The sequence below is a fragment of the Ochotona curzoniae genome, unplaced genomic scaffold (genome assembly GCF_017591425.1).
Source record: "Ochotona curzoniae isolate NIBS_2020 unplaced genomic scaffold, NIBS_Ocur_1.0 contig_908, whole genome shotgun sequence".
NCBI classification, from domain to species: Eukaryota; Metazoa; Chordata; class Mammalia; order Lagomorpha; family Ochotonidae; genus Ochotona; species Ochotona curzoniae.
This window is the reverse complement of record NW_024466607.1, coordinates 14,899,284-14,918,971: the sequence shown is the minus strand read 5'-3', so window position 1 is coordinate 14,918,971 and position 19,688 is coordinate 14,899,284. Positions and strand designations below refer to the sequence as shown.

The window sequence follows — 19,688 nt, the reverse complement described above, 5'->3', positions numbered from 1 at the left end:
ACTCGGATGGTCTGGTCTGGTGCAACCTTGTGGGCTTTGAGAGCCCCACGCCTGTGGCCAGGCCAACCCCCAGGGCGTGGCCTCTTGGGTGGTGGCGGTGCTGGATTGGACTGCCACAGGGTGGTCAGTGAGGACTGAGCCCCCGCAGTTGTGTCCAGCAGGATCTGGGCTGAGGAGGACAGAGGGCTGGGAGTCCAAGTGCCTGCGCCCACTTGGTGTGCCTGTGTGCCTGGGACTGCTGGGCTCCAGGAAGCGGTGGCCTGCCGCGAGGTCTTGAGGGATGAGTCCAGGTGCAGGTGGGGGATGGGAAACGGCTAGCATAGGGACTGAGTGCAGCCAGACTTGAAAGCAGAGTGACCTTTCAGGCCCCTTGAAGTGAAGCCTTGCTCGTGGCCCCTGAGGACAGGACATGCATGAGAGCTAAGTAGCTCAGGGAGACTCACCTGGCAAGGCCATTATCTTTCAGGAGGCCAGCAGCTGCAGGGGTGGGGTGTGGGGGAGGGTTTCATCTCTGCTGTGGCCTTGGGGAGAAGAGGGCAAGGCCTGCTGGAGCAGCGTGGCTGACCAGCCTGTGTATGCCTGCTGCAGCCCGTGGAGAGGTGTGCGTGGTGCCCCATGGAGAGAGCCGTTTGCCCACCTCCTGTCCTGACTTCTGCTGTGGCACCTGTGACGCCCAGTACTGCTGCTCAGATGTGTGGAAGAAACTGGTGTGGAGCCAGCACGCGTGCGGGGGGCCTCCGACCAGGTGGGTGTCCTCAGGCCTCTAACAGGACTGGCCGGAACCCTGGAGAGAAGCTTTGCTCAGGGTGGGCACCTGGGTATCTGTGGAGGTATGGTGCAAGGGTAGGTACCTGGCCTGTGTCCTGCTGTGGGCCAGGAATGTACCCCGCACCTGGGGTGGACACTGGTTCGTGGGCTGATTCAAGGTTCCAGATTCCTGTGTGTCTCCCTCGGCCACAGGTGTGGAGAGTGGAGATGGTTACCGTGAGTGGGTGGGCACAGCTGCCGGCCACCTGTGTGCTCCCTGCTGCCCAGGGCTCGAGGGCGGGGTGCTGGCTGTGGTGCTCTGTGGACCCACTGCTGGGGTGCAGAGGATCCCTTCGTCGGTGCTCAGTGTGGTGTTTGGAAGTCGCGGACGCACTGCTGTGGCCTACATAGTCTGTCAGCTAAGAATTTCTGGGAAGCACACGCAGGGTGGGTCCGGGTTCTAGAGGAGGCCCTGGCTAGGCCAGGCCAAAGCCAGGAGCTGCTTCTGAGTCTCCTATGTGGGTGACAGGGACCCAGGCACTCTGGCCGTCCTCTGCCGCCTCCCCAGGGGCTTTAGCAGGAGCTGGAGCTGAGGTGGAGCTGCTGGGCCTTGCCCTGGTGTTGTGGTGGTGGATCTACCCCTCGTTGCATGATGTGGGATTCTGGGAGATGCTTCTGCCTGTGGGGAGACGGGCTGCTGTGCTGGTTTTGAGCCTGAGTACGGAGAGTCACCTCGGCGTGGGTCACCTGAGCAGGGAGTTGAGGTCGCCGATGATTTCCGAAGCCCCCACTGCAGTCTGTTCTGCCTCTCCTCGTTTCTGCGGTGCCATAGCCTGGCAGGTGGCAGGCAGTCGCCTTGGCCCTTCTCGAAATGATTGCTCCCTTCGTTCCTTTGCCCCTTCCTCTCTCCTCCCCACCCCTGCCTCTCCCACTCTGCTTGGTCCAATTGCTTATCGTGTGTGTGTGTGTGTGTGTGTGTGTGTGTGTGTGTAGCAAAGTCAGATATATAGAGAAGAGAGACAGAGAGGAACATGATTCACTCCCCAAGTGACCACAACAGCCGGTGCTGCACCAATCCGAAGCCAGGAGCCTGGAGCTCTTCCGGGTCTCCCACACGGGTGCAGGGTCCCAAGGCTTTGGGCCGTCCTCGACTGCTTTCCCAGGCCGCAAGCAGGGAGCTGGACGGGAAGCAGGGATGCCGGGATTAGAACTGGCGCCCATATGGGATCCCGGCATCCCTGCTTCCCATCCAGCTTGGACCCCCAAGGAATTTCTTTTTATTTTTGTTGTGATGGACTTGCTGAACTTCTAGAATCTGTGGCTTAGTGTCTTATCAGTTCTGGAAACATGCATTTCGGTTCTTAACACAAACTTCCGCCTTCTCCGTCTCCTATTCATGTATCCTGGATTGGCCATGTTTTCATCTGGTGCCTGTTTCTGAAAAATGTCTTCTAACCTGTCAATTCACATAATTCTTGGTGTTTTGTCTACTGTTCAAACTGGTCACGAATGTCATATTTAATTCTTAAGATGTATTTTATTTCTTTTTTAAAAAATATTTATTTATTTTTATTACAAAGTCAGATATACAGAGAGGAGGAGAGACAAAGAGGAAGATCTTCCATCCAAAGATTCACTCCCCAAGAGAGCGCAATGGCTGGTGCTCCACTGATCCGAAGCCGGGAACCAGGAACCTCTTCCGGGTCTTCCACAGCGGTGCAGGGTCCCAAGGCTTTGGGCTGTCCTCGACTGCTTTCCCAGGCCACAAGCAGGGAGCTGGATGGGAAGTGGAGCTGCTGGGATTAGAACCGGCGCCCATATGGGATCCTGGTGCATTCAAGGCGAGGACTTTAGCCACTAGGCCACGCCGCTGGGCCCAAGATATATTTTATTTCTTTCAAAGGCAGAGGGACAGATCTCCCAACTGTCTAGGCTGGCCAAGCTGTAGCAAGGAGGTTAGAATTCATCCAGGCTTCCCACATGTATGGCAGGGACGCCAGGACTTGGGCCGCCTTCTGCTGCCTGCCCGGGCACATTAGCAGGGAGCTGGATCAGAAGTGCAGCAGCTGGGACTTGAACCAGTGCTCCGATGTGGCATTTCGGTATTGCAAGTGACAATTAAGCTGCTACACCACAGGGCGAGCCCCACTGATGTTTTATATTCCATTCTGTTGTGGATTGCGGCTCACAGGAAGGTGTGTAGAACAGCACACAGCTGTGTGATTTATCACACAACAGATTCCTCTATAACCCTGTGACACCAGCCACACTGGGCCTGGGGCAGCTTTAGGGAAAGTTTTGTAAATTGATAATATATACATGCATAAAAGGAAACAAATCTGAATGTGGATGAGTGAATTAGCACAAAGCTAACATGCTTGTGAACCGTCATGTTTCAAGGTCACCAGTGTTGTGGCGTCAGGCATGTGTGAGTACCGGCGGGGGGCGGTCGCCTGCAGGGCTGGAATCCTGCACGGGGTGCCGACCTGACTTCCCGGAGTTCTTCCCATCCAGTTTCCAGCCTGAGAAAGCAGCCAGCAGTGGCCCATGCCCTTGGGCCCCCGTGCCCTTCGTGGCTCCGGGTTGAGTTCTGGGCTTCGGGTTGGCCCAGCTCCGGCTCTGCCGGCCACTGGGCAGTGAGCCAGCGGGGGGAGGAGCATCTCCGTTCCTCGCCCTTTCGCCCATCCCGCCTGTCCCTGTCTGCCTGACCACATGTGTGCTGTCCCCCGTGTGCGCACATGGCCCTCGGTGTCTAGAGTTTCATCCATGTTGTTTATTGTCACAACAGTTGCTAATCCATTGTGATGGTGACAGATGCATGTGTGGTTCCCCTTTTTTGCCATAACACATGCTGTGGCGATGACCCTTCCCGCCTGCATCTGTCCGTGTCTGTGTATAAGCTACGTGTCTGGTCGGCAGTAGATGCAAGTACACCCCTTTGTTTTTAAGAAAATGCTTGGGGCCTGGTGCGGTAGCCTAGCGGCTAAAATCTTGGCCTTGTATGTGCCAGGATCCCTTATGGGCACCAGTTTTTTTTTTTTTTTTAAGATTTGTTTTTATTGCAAAGTCAGATATACAGAGAGGAGGAGAGACAGAAATATCTTCCGTCCAATGGTTTGTTCCCCATATAACTGCAGTGGTTGGTACTGCACCAATCCAGAGGCTCTTCTGGGTCTCCCACATGGGTGCAGGGTCTCAAGCTTTGGGCCGTCCTTAACTGCTTTCCCAGGCCACAGGCAGGGAGCTGGATGGGAAGCAGGGATGCCGGGATTGGAACCGGTGACCATATGGGATCCCGGCGTGTTCATGGCAAGGACTTTAGCCGCTAGGCCACGCCGCTGGGCCCATGGGTGGCAGTTCTAATCCCACTTTCCATCTAGCTCCCTGCCTGTGGCCTGGAAAAGCAGTAAAGGAGAGCCCCAAGCCTTGGGACCCTGCACCTGTGTGGGAGACCCAGAAGTTCCTGGCTTCAGATCAGCGCAGCTCCAGTTTATGCGCTCACTTGGGGAGTGAACCAGCGGATGGGCGATCTTCTCTCTGTCTCACCTCATCTCTGTATATCTGACTTTCCAATTAAAAAAAAAAAAAGCTTGTTTTCATGTATTTGAAAGGTGAAGAGGGAAAGAGTTCGAGGTCTTCCACTTTTGACTCCCTTCCCTAGTGCCCACAGTCCAGGCTGGAACCTGCAGCGCAGAGCTCCGTCTGGGTCTCCATGTGGATGGCGGGGCCCGGGTGTGACCAGAGTGCGTTAGCAGGGAGCTGGGTCAGAGGGAGCCACTGGAGCTTGGACCGGGGCTCTGATGGTCTCCAGTAGGGGAAGCGGCTCTCAGAGCAGCACCTGAATGTGCTCCACGAGGTTGCCCCTCACATTGCATTTTCTAGGGCCAATGCCTGGGGTGCTGGTATCCCATATGGGCACTGGTTTGAGCTCAGCTGTTCCAACTTTTTTTTTTTTTAATATTTATTTTTACTACAAAGTCAGATATACAGAGAGGAGAGACAGAGAGGAAGATCTTCCGTCCGATGATTCACTCCCCAAGTGAGCGCGACGGCCGGTTCGCTGCCCAGTTGGTCACAGCAGCCAGGGTTGAGCCAGGCTGAAGCTGGGAGATTTGTTCCAGTCTTTCATATTTATGAAGGGGCCCAACAAGTACGTGGGCCGCCCTCTGCTGCTTTCTCAGGTTCATTAGCAGGGAGCTGGATGGGAAGTGGAGCAGCTGCTTCAGACCCTTGCCCGTATGGGATGCCAGCACCACAGTCAGCAGCTTAAGTAACCGTTGAGCTGCAGAGCCAGCCTCTTGAAGTTTATGAAGACTCATCTTGTGACCCTGCGTGTGCGTGAGTTTGAGGACTCCTGGGTGACACGTTCTTGCGTGGGCTGGCTAGTGCAGACACCTGAGAGATTCAGAAAGGCCCAGCTCAGCGGCAGCGTGCCCCCGCCGAGGGACCGCTTCCTGTTTCGTCCCCATCCTGTGCTTGGTGCACACACAGATTGAGTTTCCCCCCTTTTTTTTTCTTATGAAACCACTTTTCCCTCCTGCGAGGCAGAGCAGTCTCCTGCCTGCTGCCTTACCTCCCCAGCTGTCTGCAGCACCTAGGCCAGGCCAGCAGCTGGGCCAGCAGGCCAGTCCAGGCCTCCCGCATGAGAGGCAGCAGGGGAACTATGGAGTCATCACTGCTGCCTTCCTGGCTCCAGGAGCTGCCCCAGGCGTCAGCTGGCCGCGTGACCTGGGATATGGGTGGCCTACCCAGCGTCTATCTTGGCTGCTCGGGGAAGTACAAGCCCTGTCTTTTGTCCTCTTTTGTTTGCTTAAAGATTTATTTTTGTTTGTAAGACAGGGCTATGGAGGAAGAAAGAGACAAATTTTCCATTGCTGGTTCACTCCCCAAATGGCCATAATGGCTGGAGCTGAGCCAATCCAAAGCCAGGAGACAGGAGTCTCTTCCGGGTTCCTCAGGTGGGCGCAGGGTCCCAAGGCTTTGGGCTGTCCTCTACTGCTTTCCCAGGCTGCAAGCAGAAAGAAACATTAGAAAATGGAGCAGCTGGGACATGAACTGGTACCCATTTGGGATGCCAGCACTTACTAGGGGAGGATTAGCCAATTGAGCCATTGTGCTTCACCCCTCTACTTTTCATTTGTATCCCCCCAAAAGAGTTAAAATGCCCCTCCCATTGTGTGGCTTCTTAGGAGCCGGGAAAGGTGAGTGGTTACATGCTGTCACCCCAAGTCCAGGAAAGGGGGAGTACATCCTCTGGGAGGGGTCATTTGATTGACAGGCAGATAGCATCATGTTGGACAGGGGAGGTGTAGTAACAGCTGACTCTAAGGCAGCCACCTGTCTGGCCTGTGTAATTCCCCACCCACCCCTTACTTTTAACAGTTGCTAGAGGACGTAGATTCCTCTGGTCTTTGTTCATTAGGGGGCGTAGGCCTTGGTGTCTGGGTGCAGTTATCTCTCCCTATCACGTGAGTCTCATGGATCCAACTCTTGACCAGTGCCAATGCTCATGTCCCCTGAGTGTGTCTGCCACTCCGTTTTGTCTTTTGAGGCGACATCTGAAGTCCTTGACTGGTTCCTAGGAGTGCCTCATCCTTCGTGTGCACCTCACCCCTGCACAGGCGTTGGCGTAGGAGGCAGCACGGCATGCGCATGCGCTCCATGGCTAGGATAGCCCACCCCTGCCCCCACTCGCTGCCCCCGCCCCCAGCCTTGGCGCCCTGGTCTAGCACTGTGGCATGCTGTGAGTGTGGTCTAGTAGGACCCCCCCAGGGTTCTGCCCTGCGTGCTCCCAGCTCAGCACCGTGCCATGGGAGTCACCTGCTTCATGATGGAAGTTCTAGAGTGTTAAGTCTTTCCTGCTGAAGTCCTTCTCTTCGGCCCAGCATGGTAGCCTAGTCCTAGCCTTGCATGTGCCAGGATCCCACATAAGTGCTGGTTCTTGTCCCGGCTGCTCCACTTCCCATCCAGCTGCCTGCTTGTGGCCTGGAAAAGCAGTAGAGAATGACCCAAGGTTTGGGACCCTGCACCTGCGTGGGAGACCTAGAGGAAGTTCCTGGCTTCAGATTGGCTCAGATTCGGCCGTTGCAGCCTCTTGGGGGGATGTGAATCCATGCACAGATTCTGTCTCTCTTCTCTTTCTCTCTCTCTGTAGATCTTTCCAATAAAAATCAATAAATCTTTGAAATACAAAAAGTTCATTTCTTGTAGATTTAATGTTAAAGGATAGGCAGCCCTGTTGCATGCTTGGGTAGGTAGCACAGGCTTGGCACGAACCCGACCGGGAACGCTCGCCAGCTGTTGGCTGCTTTTCTCCAGCACAGTATCACTTGCAGCAGCTGAGGCCGTGATTGGCAGAGCTTCCAGAGGTACTGCCCATGTGCCCCCTGCCACCGGCTGGTGTCCCCAGGAAAGAACATACTCGGTGCCTCAGGCTCATTTCTCCCGCTCTCAGCCCTGTCCTGACTGGTATTTTCTAGCAGGTGCTTGCTCCTTCACTTAAAGCTGTGCACTGGTTTTCTTAAGTCTGAGCCCAGTGAGGTAGCCTAGTGGCCAAAATCCTCGCCTTGCATGCACCGGGATTCCAAATGGGTGCTGATGTGTGTCAGCCCTTCTTCCCATTCAGCTCCCTGCTTGTGGTCTGGGAAAGCAGGCAAGGACGGCCCAAAGCTTTGGGACCCTGCACCCCCATGAGAGACCCACAAGAAACTACAGGCTCCTGACTTCAGATCAGCTCAGCTCGAGACATTGTGGTCACTTGGGGAGTGAGTCATCGGATGGAAGATCTTCCTCTCTGTATATCTGACTTTCCATTGAAAATAAATCTTTTTTTTAAGATTTATTTTTATCACAAAATCAGATATACAGAGAGGAGGAGAGACAGAGGAAGATCCTTGGTCCGATGATTCACTGCCCAAGTGGCCACAACAGCTGGAGCTGAGCCAATCCAAAACCAGGAGCCTGGAACTTTGGTCTAGGTCTCCCACGTGGGTGCAGGGTCCCAAGGCCTTTAGGCCGTCCCCGACTGCTTTCCCAGGCCACAAGCAGGGAGCTGGGTGGGAAGTGGAGCTGTGGGGATTGGAATCAGCACCCTACTGGGATCACAGCGCATTCAAGGAGAGGACCTTAGCCGCTAGGCCACCATGCCGGACCCACAAAATAAATCAATGTTAAAAAAAAAAGTCTGAGTCAGCTTCACTGGCTATTATTCTGATTCACTAGAGGACAGATATTCTGAAGGCCTTTTTAAAAAGATTTGTTTTATTTTTATTGGAAAAAGGCAGATATACAGAGAGGAGGAGAGATGGAGAGGAAGATCTTCCATCCAAAGATTCACTCCTCAAATGACCACAATGGCCAGTGCTGAGCTGATCCGAAGCAAGGAGCCAGGAGTTCTTCCGGGTCTCCCACACGGGTGCAGGGTCCCAAGGCTTTGGGCCATCTTTGACTGCCCTCCCAGGCCACAAGCAGGGAGTTGGATGAGAAGTAGAGCTGCCAGGATTAGAACCGGTGCCTGCCGGAGTCCAGCTCCAGCTGAGTTCGGAGCTCGAGAAGGGTGCGTGAAATAGGCGTAGAAAGGAGACGGACCACTACACTTCCAACATCATTGTGGACCCCGCGAGAAAGCTGTCCACTTTATTTATACAGAAGCAGTACACAGTCTTTTTTTAGGGCATTTTGACATAGCTCAAAGGAGGGTACAATTTACAACAGCTTGAGAGGTGAGTGAGGGAGGACCCCACATTCCTTGCTCATCTCGGCCTGCCAGCTCCCACCTGCTCCCCTCAAGTCTGGGTCCCTGTGCGCCTGTGACAACTGGACCCCTACCTTGAATTACGCATGGGAAAAGGTCTCAGGCCTTGGTTTGCGGGGATTGGGGCATTGACACCTGCAGGCTCACACTTTGTTAACTAAGTGAGAGTTGCAATTAGCAATAAGCCTTGTTTACTCCATTTAGGTTTCCAAAGACAACTCTACAAATAGTTTCACCTTAGGACATTATCCATTCTGATGTTGCAGCCATCATTTTCTCAGTAGACGACACATCTTATTCAGTAATACATTCCTACTGCAATTCTTCTTCTACAACTTACCCATCACTTAATGAGAGAAATACATCAAAAGAGAAAAAACATAGAGATCTAAGACAAAAGTTTCAAACATTAAATCCCTTTACAACTGCAGGCTCTGCAACCTCATAAATGATCAAACAATAATCAAAAGTATACATGATGTTAGTAAAATCACCCTGTTTCCTCTAGTTAAAAAATTATGAAGGCGGTTAAAGCAACTACATTTACTATGTTGTAAAGAGTTGAGAGTTGCAGGAACAGGCTGACCTTTAAGCTCACAGTAACTATTTTTGCCATAGCAGGATGGCCTTTTGGGGTCACAGTAATTATAACAGGGTAGCTTTTAGGGTCCCAGTAACAGGATAGCTTTTAGGATCCCAGTAGCAGGATAGCTTTTAGGATCCCAGTAGCTGTATTTTTTGTCATAGCAATTTCAACCCATACTCCCATCACTTCCATTAGTTTGTGAAACTCTTATCAGGCCATTTCCCAGAAAGCATGCTAAATGTTTGGGCCAGATTTCAGAGCAATGGGTAGGCACACAATAAGGTGTCTGGAAACAGCATGGGCTTAATTGTACTCCTGTGCGCAGTTAAAGGCCCACTCACCAAGACATTATCAGTAACATTAACTTTTAAGCTCATGTTGGTTGTAAAAGCCATCTCACAGGGGCAAACTATGCCTAATAGATTGCAAGATTCTTAGTGGGGTGGTTGAGTGTCCATGCGAAAGGGGATGAAAACTGCGTCAAGGTAGTCAGAGAAATCTGCCGGGCCCTGCCAAACAGCTGGAAGCTCCCCGGGCCCTGCCAAGCAGGGGAGCTGTTCTCTTCACACCTTTGCGTTATTCACACCTACTCCGCGGACCCCAGCAAGTGCCTATATGGGATGCTGGTGTGTTCAAGGTGAGGACTTGAGCTGCTAGGCCACTGTACTGGGCCCAATTTTCTATGATTGCTTATGACTTCATTACAACTCTTGCTTTTTGGGGTGCAGAGATTAATTCATTTAAAAAATTATTTTGGGACCCAGTGCAGTAGCCTAATGGCTAATTGTCCTCACCTCGCACACAGTGGGATCCCATATGCATGCCCATTCTAATCCCAGCAGCCCCAGAGCCCCAGGAGCTCTGAGCTCCTGGCTTCAGAACAGCTTAGCTTCAGCCGTTGTGGTCACTTGGGAAGCGAATCAACGGATGGAAAATCTTCCTCCCCCTCCTCCTCTCTGTACATCTGACTTTCCAATAAAAAAAAAATATTAAAGTTATTTGAAATTCAGAGCTACAGAGAGAATTCTGTCGTCTGGTTCACTCCCCACTTGGGCCTGACGCCAGTGCGGGCCCGAGTGGAAGCCGGGCTGAGCTCCAAGGATCTCCAGCTCCTGATGACTTCCGGTATTGCCCTGGCAGAAGTTAGATCAGGGTAGAGTAGTAGGACTTGAACCAGGCCCTGGGGTATGGGACAGAGGTATACCAAGCAGTAGTTAACCCTGCACCCCAACTTCTGCCACTTAAGTGGTTTTTTTTTTTTTTTTTGGTTTGTATCACACTAATTAGTTTCCTCAGGCATCAGTACTTTAAAGCACTTTGTTTTGTTTTGACTCTGTTATTGGTTTCTAATTTCCTCCTCTGACAAGGGGAACCGAAACCTTGTAACTTCTGAAAACGTTTAACACTTATTTTGAAGACTAGCACACACCAGCCGTTCCAGCCCTCCCTGGAACCCTGACGGGCCTGGTCCTGGTGTGTGGGGGGCCCTCCTGTGGGAGGAGGGGATAACCCTGGGGTGGGGTGGGGTGTGCCCCAAGGTGGCACCTGCGTGCTCCTGCTGTGCCGCGGGGTTGCAGTGTTAAACCCAAGCCTTCCTCCGCAGTGCCCCCAGTGCCCCCAGCTCGGAGCCCCTGGAGCAGCTGGGCTCAGCCCTGAGGTTTCGCTCCAGCTTTGACAGTGACGACTCCATGTCAGGGTAAGTGAAGCCTGCTGGAGAATGGTCCTGCGGTGTTTGCCGGCAGATGTGGTGGGTTTGCTGAGGGCGGCAGGGGCTGGGATGGTCAGACTGTGGGCTGAAGGCCTTGGTGGTACGGGTGGCTGAGAGGCTGGCCAAGGAGGCGACTGGTGGGAGGCAAGAGGTGGGGCCCATGTTGATGGACTGGGACAGATGGAGCAGTGGCGGGGAATGAGGGACTGCGTTGGGGAAGAGGTGGTACGGCAGATGTGTTGGGCTGGGGGGAGAAGGGAGGGCAATGGTTGCTGTCAGGGTACCAGTGCTGAAGTTTGGGGTTCCTTAGCCATCCTCTCTCTGGACCAGGAAGCAGCCCTGCTCTCCTGCCTTCTCCACCAGGTTCCTTCCTGTCCTGCCCTGTCATGGCCACAGCAAGGGTGACGCTCATTTCCTGCTGGTGGTTGGGGTGTGCAGCTGCACCCACAGGTTTTTTGCCCAGCATCTGTCTTGGGCTGTCTTTTTTTTTTTTAATTAATTTATTTATTGGAAAGTCAGATATACAGAGAGAAGGAGAGACAGAGAAGATCTTCCATCCAATGATTCACTCCCCAAGTGAGCGCAACGGCCGATGCTATGCTGATCCGAAGCCAGGAGCCTCTTCCGGGTCTCCCACGTGGGTGCAGGGTCCCAAAGCTTTGGGTCATCCTCGACTGCTTTCCCAGGCCACAAGCAGGGAGCTGGAAGGGAAGTGGAGCTGCCCGGGATTAGAACCGGCGCCCATATGGGATCCCGGCGCGTTCAAGGCTAGGACTTTAGCTGCTAGGCCACGCCGCTGGGCCCGTTGGGCTGTCTTTCTTTCATCCTGAGAAAACCAGGAGCCTGGAGAATGCAACCTTGGGCCTATGTTTGTGTGCAGACAGAGTGGTGAGATTTGTTCTGAGACTCAGGTACCTCTTAGTCCATGGTCCACTGGAGACTGCTGTGGCCACGATGTGAGGCATCTGACTTCACACAGAGAAAAGTTGAGCTGAGTTAGCTCCTGGCCCAGCTTACCTTCACAGTCGCCAAGTCCCCTGCCAGGCCCCGAGTCCCTGACAGATTTGGTCTCCCTCTGCTTCAGGATATGAACTGTGTTGGCAAGGCCTGGGGTACCACTGCAGCTCCAAGGGCAGGTTTGGGGTGAAGGGCTTTGGTTGGGATTAGCAGTGTGTTGAAGGCTGGAAGGGCTGTGCTGGGACCAACAAGGACAGCACCCCCAGTCAGGGTATGTGCACCCTGTGCACAACACCATGGGCAGAACTGGGGCGAGCTGCAGTGGGAGAAGGACTGGGGCCCTGGGAGAGTGTGTGGCATCGACATGCAATGTTGTATGCACAGCTCTGGCGCCCTGCATGTGCTGCAGGGACAGGCTCTGCCCTTCTCCCCTCCTCTGCTTTGCTTTCCTGAGCACCCAGCATCCCTGTGAGGCTGGAGGGCAGGCACAGGGGATTCTCTGTGTGCCAGTGGCCAAGGCCTCCGTCGCTGTTACTGCAGGGGCTGCCTGCTCGGCTTAGGAACTCCAAAGAAGCCTGGCAGGGGAAGCAGGAGCCTGTGGCCTGTGGTTTCTGCTCTTTCCGCCCCACCCCTCCGCCTAGGTGATGCCCTGTGAACCCAAGGACCTGACTGGCACTCCTGCTGCAGTCTAGGGAGAGGAGCCTTCCTGTCTGCTGCCCCAGCGCTGGCAGTTGCAGCCCGCCTTGCCCCAGTGTGTGCTGCGGGGCCCGTGTCCAGCCTGGGCTTGGTGTTGATTCTGCTACCTGAGGGCAGAGCCTGTGGCTGTGGGCCTAGACTGGCCACTCCTGACCCTCTGCTCCATTCTGTCTGGCATTGCAAGGGATGTGCTGGCCAGTAGAAGACATGGTTGGCTTGCCTGCCAGCCCTGGAAGTTCCTTTTCTACAGTTCTCTGGCCCAGTTGGTACCCTACTGGCACTGCCCACTGGGAAGAGCCTGGTGCCCGCCTCAGAGCTGCCCTTGCCATCAGAATGCGGGGGATTCTCCTCGTGACCATCGCCCTGCCTGGGCCATGGTGCCCTGCCCCTCCTCTTCTGCCTTGGGGATGACTCTGCCTTCTGAATTTGGCTTCCAGATCCCTTGAACCAAGGAGGGAGCGTCAGTCCTGGAAGGCCCTTTTCATTCAGGTTGGCGGTCTGGCTTCACTGCTGCTGCCTGATGTGTGGCCTGGCACTCTGTTGGCCGTTGCATCCCTGTGTAAATTTTCTCCTTCGTTTGCCAGGTGACTACTGACCTGTCGGAATACGGGGATGACTCAAAGCACAGGTGCAAGATGCAGTTCATCAGGTGCCGAAAGGGGCGTGTGTGCATGTTTTCTTTTTAAGATTTATTTTCTTTTTTTTTGCAAAGTCAGATATACAGAGAGAAAGAGAGACAGAGAAAGATCTTCTGTCTGATGATTCACTCCCCAAGTGACTGCAACGGGCGGTACTGCGCCAATCCGAAGCCGGGAGCCCGGAGCTCTTCTGGGTCTTCCACAGGCAGGTGCGGGGTCCCAGGCCATAAGCAGGGAGCTGGATGGGAACCGGGGCTGCCGGGATTAGAACCGGCGCCCATATGGGATGCCGGCACATTCAAGGCAAGGACTTTTGCTGTTAGGCCAATGCGCTGGGGCCATGTTTTCTTTTTTTAAAAAAATTATTTGAAGGGTATTTACACAGACTGAGATCTTCCATATGCTGGTTCACTCCCCAATGGCTACAATGTGCAGGCCAGAGCTAAGGTAAAGCCAGGAACCAGGAACTTCTTTCCAGTTTCCCACATGGATGCAGGGTCCCAAGGACTTGGGTCACCCTCTACTACTTTCACAGGCCATTAGCCGGGAGCTGAACCGTAAGTGTAGCACCTGGGACTTGAGCCTATGCCTATATAGCATTTGGCACTGCAGTTGACAGCTTAATCTACTGCACCACCATACTAGCCCTGGGAGTGTGTGTTTATAAGCTGAAGTGTATAATTAGTTCTTTTTAATTTCTTAAAAAACAGAGGCTGGCATTGTTCCAGGAGTGAAACTGCCTCCTGCAATGTGTGGGTATTGATTCATACCAGTTCTGATTCAGTTCCTTGCTAATGTCCCCGGGAAAGCAGCAGAGGATGGTCCAAGTGCTTGGGCCTCTGCACTCAAGTGGGAGACCTGGATGTGGTCCCTGGCTTTCACTTGGTCCAGCCCTGGCTGTTACTGCCATTTAGGAGTGAATCAGCAGATGGAAGATTTTTTTGTCTCCTTCTGTCTATATAATTCTGTATTCTTTAAAAAACAAAATTTCATCTGTTTGAAAGGCAGACTGACAGGCACATACAGAGAAATAGAAAGAGGTCTTCCATCTGCAGGATCACTCCTCAAAGGCTTCCCAGGGGGCTGGCCGGGTTGAAACTCGGAGCCCAGAGCTATGTCCAGCCGTTCCTGTGGCGGGTACAGCTTGAGCCAGGAGCATCACAGTGCTTCCCCAGGTGCACTGTCAGGCAGCTGGGCTGGAAGTGGAGCAGCCTGGACCTGACCAGCACTCTGATGGGACAACAGGCTTCCCCAACTGTGGCTTCACCTGCTGCACCCCCACTCTGGCCCAGCAATGGGAGCAATGCCAGGCAGCCCCAGCTCAGGAAAGTTGTCCTAGAGGGAGTGACGCTTCCAGCGGAGGTCTGGGGGTGAACAGGAGTAACTAGGTGAAGGTGGATTGGGGAAGAGAAGCGCCTGCCCACCAGGCCCTGGCAGGAAACTGCGGGAGGGAGGCAGCCCTGGGCTCCTGGGTACTGAGAGGAAGCGGGCTGAGCTGGAGGAGGGAGTTGTCCCACTCCCACCAGGCTGCTGGGCCTAGTAGGGTGTGGTGGCTGCAGTTTTAATGAAAAGTTTATATTTTCTTTGTTGAAAGTTTTACAGTCTGATGAGGCCAAAGGCAGGGTTCTCTTTTCTTCTTTGATTGTCAGCTGTAATGGAAGTATTAAACAATGTGGAGTTTAGCAGGCAAATTCCTACAGGAGCTCCAGAAGGCATTAGGGTGGGAGTGGGAGGACAGTGGCATCTTCTGGGTGAGTCAGACTAGGGGCCGGGGAGCATGCGCTGGTGCTAGAGGAAGAGCTGAGAGGCCAAGGGGATGGGGCTGTACCTGAGGCCCCCGTGGCTGGAGGCTTGCCAGGTGGGTGGAGGCAGGGAGCTGAAGGGCCCAACTCTGCCTGCCGGGCAGAGGGAGTGGCTGGATAGGCCTGGGCAGGCCTGGCTGCAAGGCAGCTGAGGCGGCTGGGGCTCCTGGGAGTGCCCTCCTCTGGCTGCCTCCTCTGGCCAAGCTGTGTCTTTAAGAGGGTGCTGCCTGCTGCTGACGTCAGGGCTGGGAGGAAGGGGGGGAGGAAGAGGGTTGGTTTCAGTTTCCCCTAAACGGGTGGAGACTGACTGAGTAGCCTGTGATGGAAGAAGGGGCAGTCCTGGGGTGCAGGAGGTCCCTGGGCACCAGCGGCAGAGGCTGACATGGGGTGAGCTTGAATGCCCTTCTGTCAAAGATGGCACTGTGCCCATTGTGGGCAGCGCATGTCTTCAACCCACTTCCTGCCTCTGGTGGCCTTGCTGCTGTCCTGGGGCCTGGACTGAGCTGCTCACTGGCTGCTGGCTGGAAGCCTGGAGTGTCAAGGGCTTGTCCCTTAGTCTGTTCTGGGCAGTGGGGTGGGAGCAGGTGGGGCCAAGGCTTACTCCTGGAGACGCTGGCTGTGGTGGCCAAGCACTCGCCTTCCCTCTGATGAATGGAAGAGTAATGAAGGGTCCCTCTTGCCTGGGGGGCTGTCCTAGACCCAGGCCTGCCCTTCTGGCCAGGGGGAGAAGGGGAGCGGTCTCGTTTCTCTGCTTTTCCTCCTCCCCAGTGGCAGGGGCCCTGCCAGCTGTGAATGCCTGATGTGCCGTTGGGGACTCAGGGGCCAGCAGCCTGCTCTGGGCTGAACAGGCATGCAGGGACACTGCCTATCTGTCCACCCCTGCCCCCCCTATAGACCAGACACTTGTCTCTTGTGCTGGGTTCCTAGAGGCTAAGGCTTGGTTGTCTCACTGTCAAGGGTTCATGGCTGAGCCCCACAGTGCCTGCTTGGTTTATGGAATCTTCCAGAAGCCATCTGCTGCTGAGGGCAAGAGGTTATGGCAGAGGACTGAGGAAATCTTTCCTGCTCCTTAGGGGTGCACAAGGGGCAGACCTGGGCTAAGTGCCAAATGTGGTCTCCCAGTGCCATTTTACCCACTAGGTAATTGGGGCCCCAATAGGTTGAAGCTTGCACCCTGTACATTACCCAGCGTGTCTGACCTTCAGTGAGGCGCTGGCTCCTGGGAAGGGGTGAGGCCGGGCGCCTGGCCCCAGGGCGGGGTGGGCGGCCCTGGCTCAGCACTGGCTCCCGGGCAGGTTTGGAGCAACTGTGGCCGTCGGCCTGACCATCTTTGTGCTCTCCGTGGTCACCATCATCGTCTGCTTCACCTGTTCCTGTTGCTGCTTGTACAAGATGTGCCGCCGGCCACGCCGTAAGCATGCCCACCAGCCCCTGCCCCACCGTGGGCTCCTGGGTGGGCAAGGGGAGCTGGTCAGCGCCCTGCTTTGAAACCGGAGGGGTGGGGGTAGCAAGACCTGGGGAGGGAGGGAGATGGATGGGGTCCTGACATGGCTTTTCTGTGCAGCGGTTGTGACCACCACCACATCTACCACGGTGGTGCACGCCCCCTACCCTCAGCCTCCAAGTGCGCCACCCAGCTATCCTGGACCGACGTACCAGGGCTACCCCTCCATGCCTTCACAGCCAGGGATACCAGGAGCCCCCTATCCGATGCAGTACCCACCGCCCTACCCAGCCCAGCCCATGGGCCCACCTGCTTACCACGAGACACTGGCTGGTGAGTGCCCTTGCTGGGTTGACCCTACCTATGCCTTTGAGTACATGTCCCCAGATACATGTACTCAAGGGGTAGACCACTGCTGCCTCTTGCCAGCCCACCTGGTGCTGCCCACAGCAGCCAACCAGCTCCTCTCTGTTTCAGGAGGTGCAGCCATGCCGTATGTTGCCAGCCAGCCACCCTACAACCCAGCCTATACGGATTCCCCGAAGGCAGCCCCCTGAGCTGGCCCCAGCTGCCCCGTGACTATCCTGGTGTGAGTGGCGTGCAGGCATGGTGCTCTGCTGCGCTGCACACGGTGCGTGTCCTGGCTACACACGGGGCTGACGAGGTGGGGAGCAATTCTCTCATCAGCAGGGACCAAGCTTCATTCTTTTCCTCACTTGAAATTTTGCTCCCTAAACTCTGAAGCCACATTCTGAGAACCAGGTGTGCACTCTCCCCTGGTCCTCCCCGCGGCTCAGGTGCTTTTTGCAGGGTTGCGGCTGTGACGCAGGCAGGTGTGTGGTGCCTGGCTCGGGGCTCTAGGTCCTTTGGGCAGACACTGCATTGTTTCCTTGAGCCTGTGCTGCGCCGGGCAGCTCCTGATGTCAGTGCCTCCTGCGAGTGCCACCAGGTGACATGTTCTGACGGCCCCCAGGGCTGGTTTCCTGCTCAGTCCCTTCCATACATGAGCAGCCTGGCCTCTATCCGCCAGTACACTTGGGTCTCCTCCCTGCTGTGTTCTTTCCCTCTGGACAGTTTCTATTTTGTTTTACATTACGTAACTATGGACATGAGGTGGAAACCCCCAGGGCCCTGGAGGGAACCTGACTGAAAGTCTGATCTCCGAAAGTGCCAGCATCCCCCAAGTGACTGGCTCCTGCCCCCTGCTTACCCTGGCAGCAGGGGTGCCTGGGCCAGCAGTGGGAGCGAGGGCCCTGGCTGTCGCGCCCTTGGAATAGTTTCACCAGGTCAGGCTTTGTTTTGGATCTGTTTGATATATTCGAGAGTTTAGGGTCTGCACCTGTTTGTAATAAACAGACATTTGGAGCTGTTGCCTCCTTTCTTCAGAGCCTCAGCAGCTGGTTGGAACGGGGCATTCGGCCCAGTATGGGACTCCTGTCTTCTTTACTTGTGGTAGGGATCTATCTGCACTTCAATCTCCCCTGCAGGAGGATCAAAGACCGCTCCCTCCCCGGGTTCCTGAGTGTGGGCAGAGGCCCAGCTGCCTGCAAGGCATGATGCTCAATGTTGCCATGGTAAGGGGCTCTTTATTTTGTCTCCCTTGGCCTACTGCCCCTGTGGGGCCAGGAACAGTTCATACAGTGTGGCTACTGCCAAGGTCAAGAAAGCCAGCAGGCCCAGGGAGGCCAGCAGCTCACCTCTGGGCAGGTCTCCAGGGTCCTTGGGTGTAGGAAGAGCTGTGGACTTCTTACTCCTGCTGGGGCTGGCACTGGTGTTCTTGGCGGCATGTAGGCGTGTCATGGTTGTTCTAGCAGATGGCCGCGGGCTGGTCCTCGAAGCAGTGGCCTCATACATGGGCTTGACAGTGCTGAAGGGTCTGGCGTGAGCATCCACCCAGCGGAGCAGAGCCTGGGGCCTCCACTGGCAGATACTGAGCAGGGCCAGGACGTCACCCTCAGCTGTGTGGGAGTCTGGTGGCTCCTGCCCGTACAGGCGTGTGTAGATGTTGCCCAGGCTGTAGCTCTTCCTGGGGCTGTGCGCCGAGGGGCTCTCAGCTTGTTCTAGGGCCTTGAGGGCAGCCATACTGTCCACACAGAAGGCTCTGTCCAGGATGCTGGCACAGCCCAGCATGGCCAGCTCTGCCTGCAGCAGGGGAAAGTCATAGCCGTCACCATTGTGTGCCACGAGGCACCAGGGCGCTGGCTGGCGCCGCAGGAAAGCCAGGAGCAGGCTGGCCAGGCTGTCGTCGAAGGGCTGACGCCCATGCGCTTGCAGCACGGCTGTGCTCAAGCCTGTGATCTTGCTGGCTGTGGGGCTACAGGCCTTTCCCGGGGCCACACATAGGGAGAGCTTGTCCACCACTCGGGGTGGGGGGGGCACTGGACTCTGGGAAGTGGAAGGGCTCTCCAGGGCACATCTGTGGACAGCAAGCAGGCACAGCTCTGTGATCTTGGGCTGGGAGAAGGGCAGTCCAGTGGCCTCCAGGTCCAAGAAGATAAGGGTCTGTACAAGCTCTGGGGGTGGGGTCTGCGAGCCCATCATGGGGTACCTGCTGCGGAGCAAGGGTTGTGGGTGAGTACCAGCACACCTTGGGCCTCCCCTCCACCAGCGGGCAATGTGCTTGAGCTCCAGGGCCCATTCTTACAGAAGCTAGAGAGGGTGCCATGGTTTCCTTTCTTGGACCAGCACACTATCCCTCTGGGCTTGACCCCTCCCCAAGTGCCCACCTGGTCTGGGAAGGGCGTACCCATGGCTTCCCTTGTGCTTGCTTCGGCAGCACATACACTAAAATTGGAATGACCCGTGGCTTCTTTCTCTTGCCCTGGGGCCCCTCACTTACCGGAACAGCAGCAGAGCAGCAGCAGCTGGGCCGGGCCACACACCACACACTGGGGCTGGGCTGCTGCTTCAGCAGTGACAAGAAGTGAAACTTAGAGCTGGCCCCGCCTCTCCTCTCCTTGCCCGCCTTTCTCCTCCCTCTCTGCCTAACACCCCTCTTGCCCCAGGAACTCCAAAGGCTTTCCTAAGGGTCTGCTGGCTGGCATGAATGCACCAGGCCCTTGGGCCAGCCAGAGCCCACTTGGAAGGGCAGGGACCAGGCTGGTTCCGGGCATCACCTGCCACGGGCAGCCTGTTCCGGCTCTTCTCAGCCTTTCCCAGGCCTTCCTGAATGAGGAAGGCTGAGGGCACCTCCTTCCCCTGGCCCCGGCCCAAAGCGATGACTCAGGACAATTCCACAGGCAGGGCAGGGCTCTGCTCAAAGCTGATTAGTTACCAAAGGGACAGGATCCCTCTGCAGCCAGGGGGTGGACCCCAGCGGAGCTGCATCCCTCCCATGCCACCCAACAGAACAGACCG

General features: G+C 55.4%; 2 protein-coding genes across 4 annotated transcripts in view; one reads left to right on the top strand and one right to left on the bottom strand.

Annotated features, from left to right (window-relative positions):
* Positions 1 to 17,696, top strand: part of SHISA5 (shisa family member 5) — a 28,209-nt gene extending 10,513 nt beyond the window's left edge. Inside the window, exons 2-6 of one of the 3 annotated variants that reach the window (XM_040994413.1) lie at positions 589 to 745; positions 10,690 to 10,782; positions 16,183 to 16,298; positions 16,452 to 16,664; positions 16,809 to 17,696. In XM_040994413.1, coding sequence (XP_040850347.1) covers positions 589 to 745; positions 10,690 to 10,782; positions 16,183 to 16,298; positions 16,452 to 16,664; positions 16,809 to 16,888 — 659 coding nt within the window. In that variant the 3' untranslated portion in view covers positions 16,889 to 17,696. The remainder of the gene's footprint in view (positions 1 to 588; positions 746 to 10,689; positions 10,783 to 16,182; positions 16,299 to 16,451; positions 16,665 to 16,808) is intronic. The other 2 variants (XM_040994415.1, XM_040994414.1) reach the window with 2 other exon arrangements.
* Positions 17,697 to 17,897: 201 nt separating this feature from the next.
* TREX1 (three prime repair exonuclease 1) lies at positions 17,898 to 18,872 on the bottom strand. Its single transcript, XM_040994412.1, has one exon. The coding sequence runs from the start codon at positions 18,870 to 18,872 to the stop codon at positions 17,937 to 17,939; it is 936 nt and encodes a 311-aa protein (XP_040850346.1). The 3' UTR covers positions 17,898 to 17,936.
* Between the last annotated feature and the right edge of the window lie 816 nt (positions 18,873 to 19,688).

Coding starts and splice junctions, on each gene's coding strand:
- TREX1 (XM_040994412.1), bottom strand. CDS start 18,872: ATGATGGGCTCGCAGACCCCACCCCCAGAGCTTGTACAGACCCTTATC.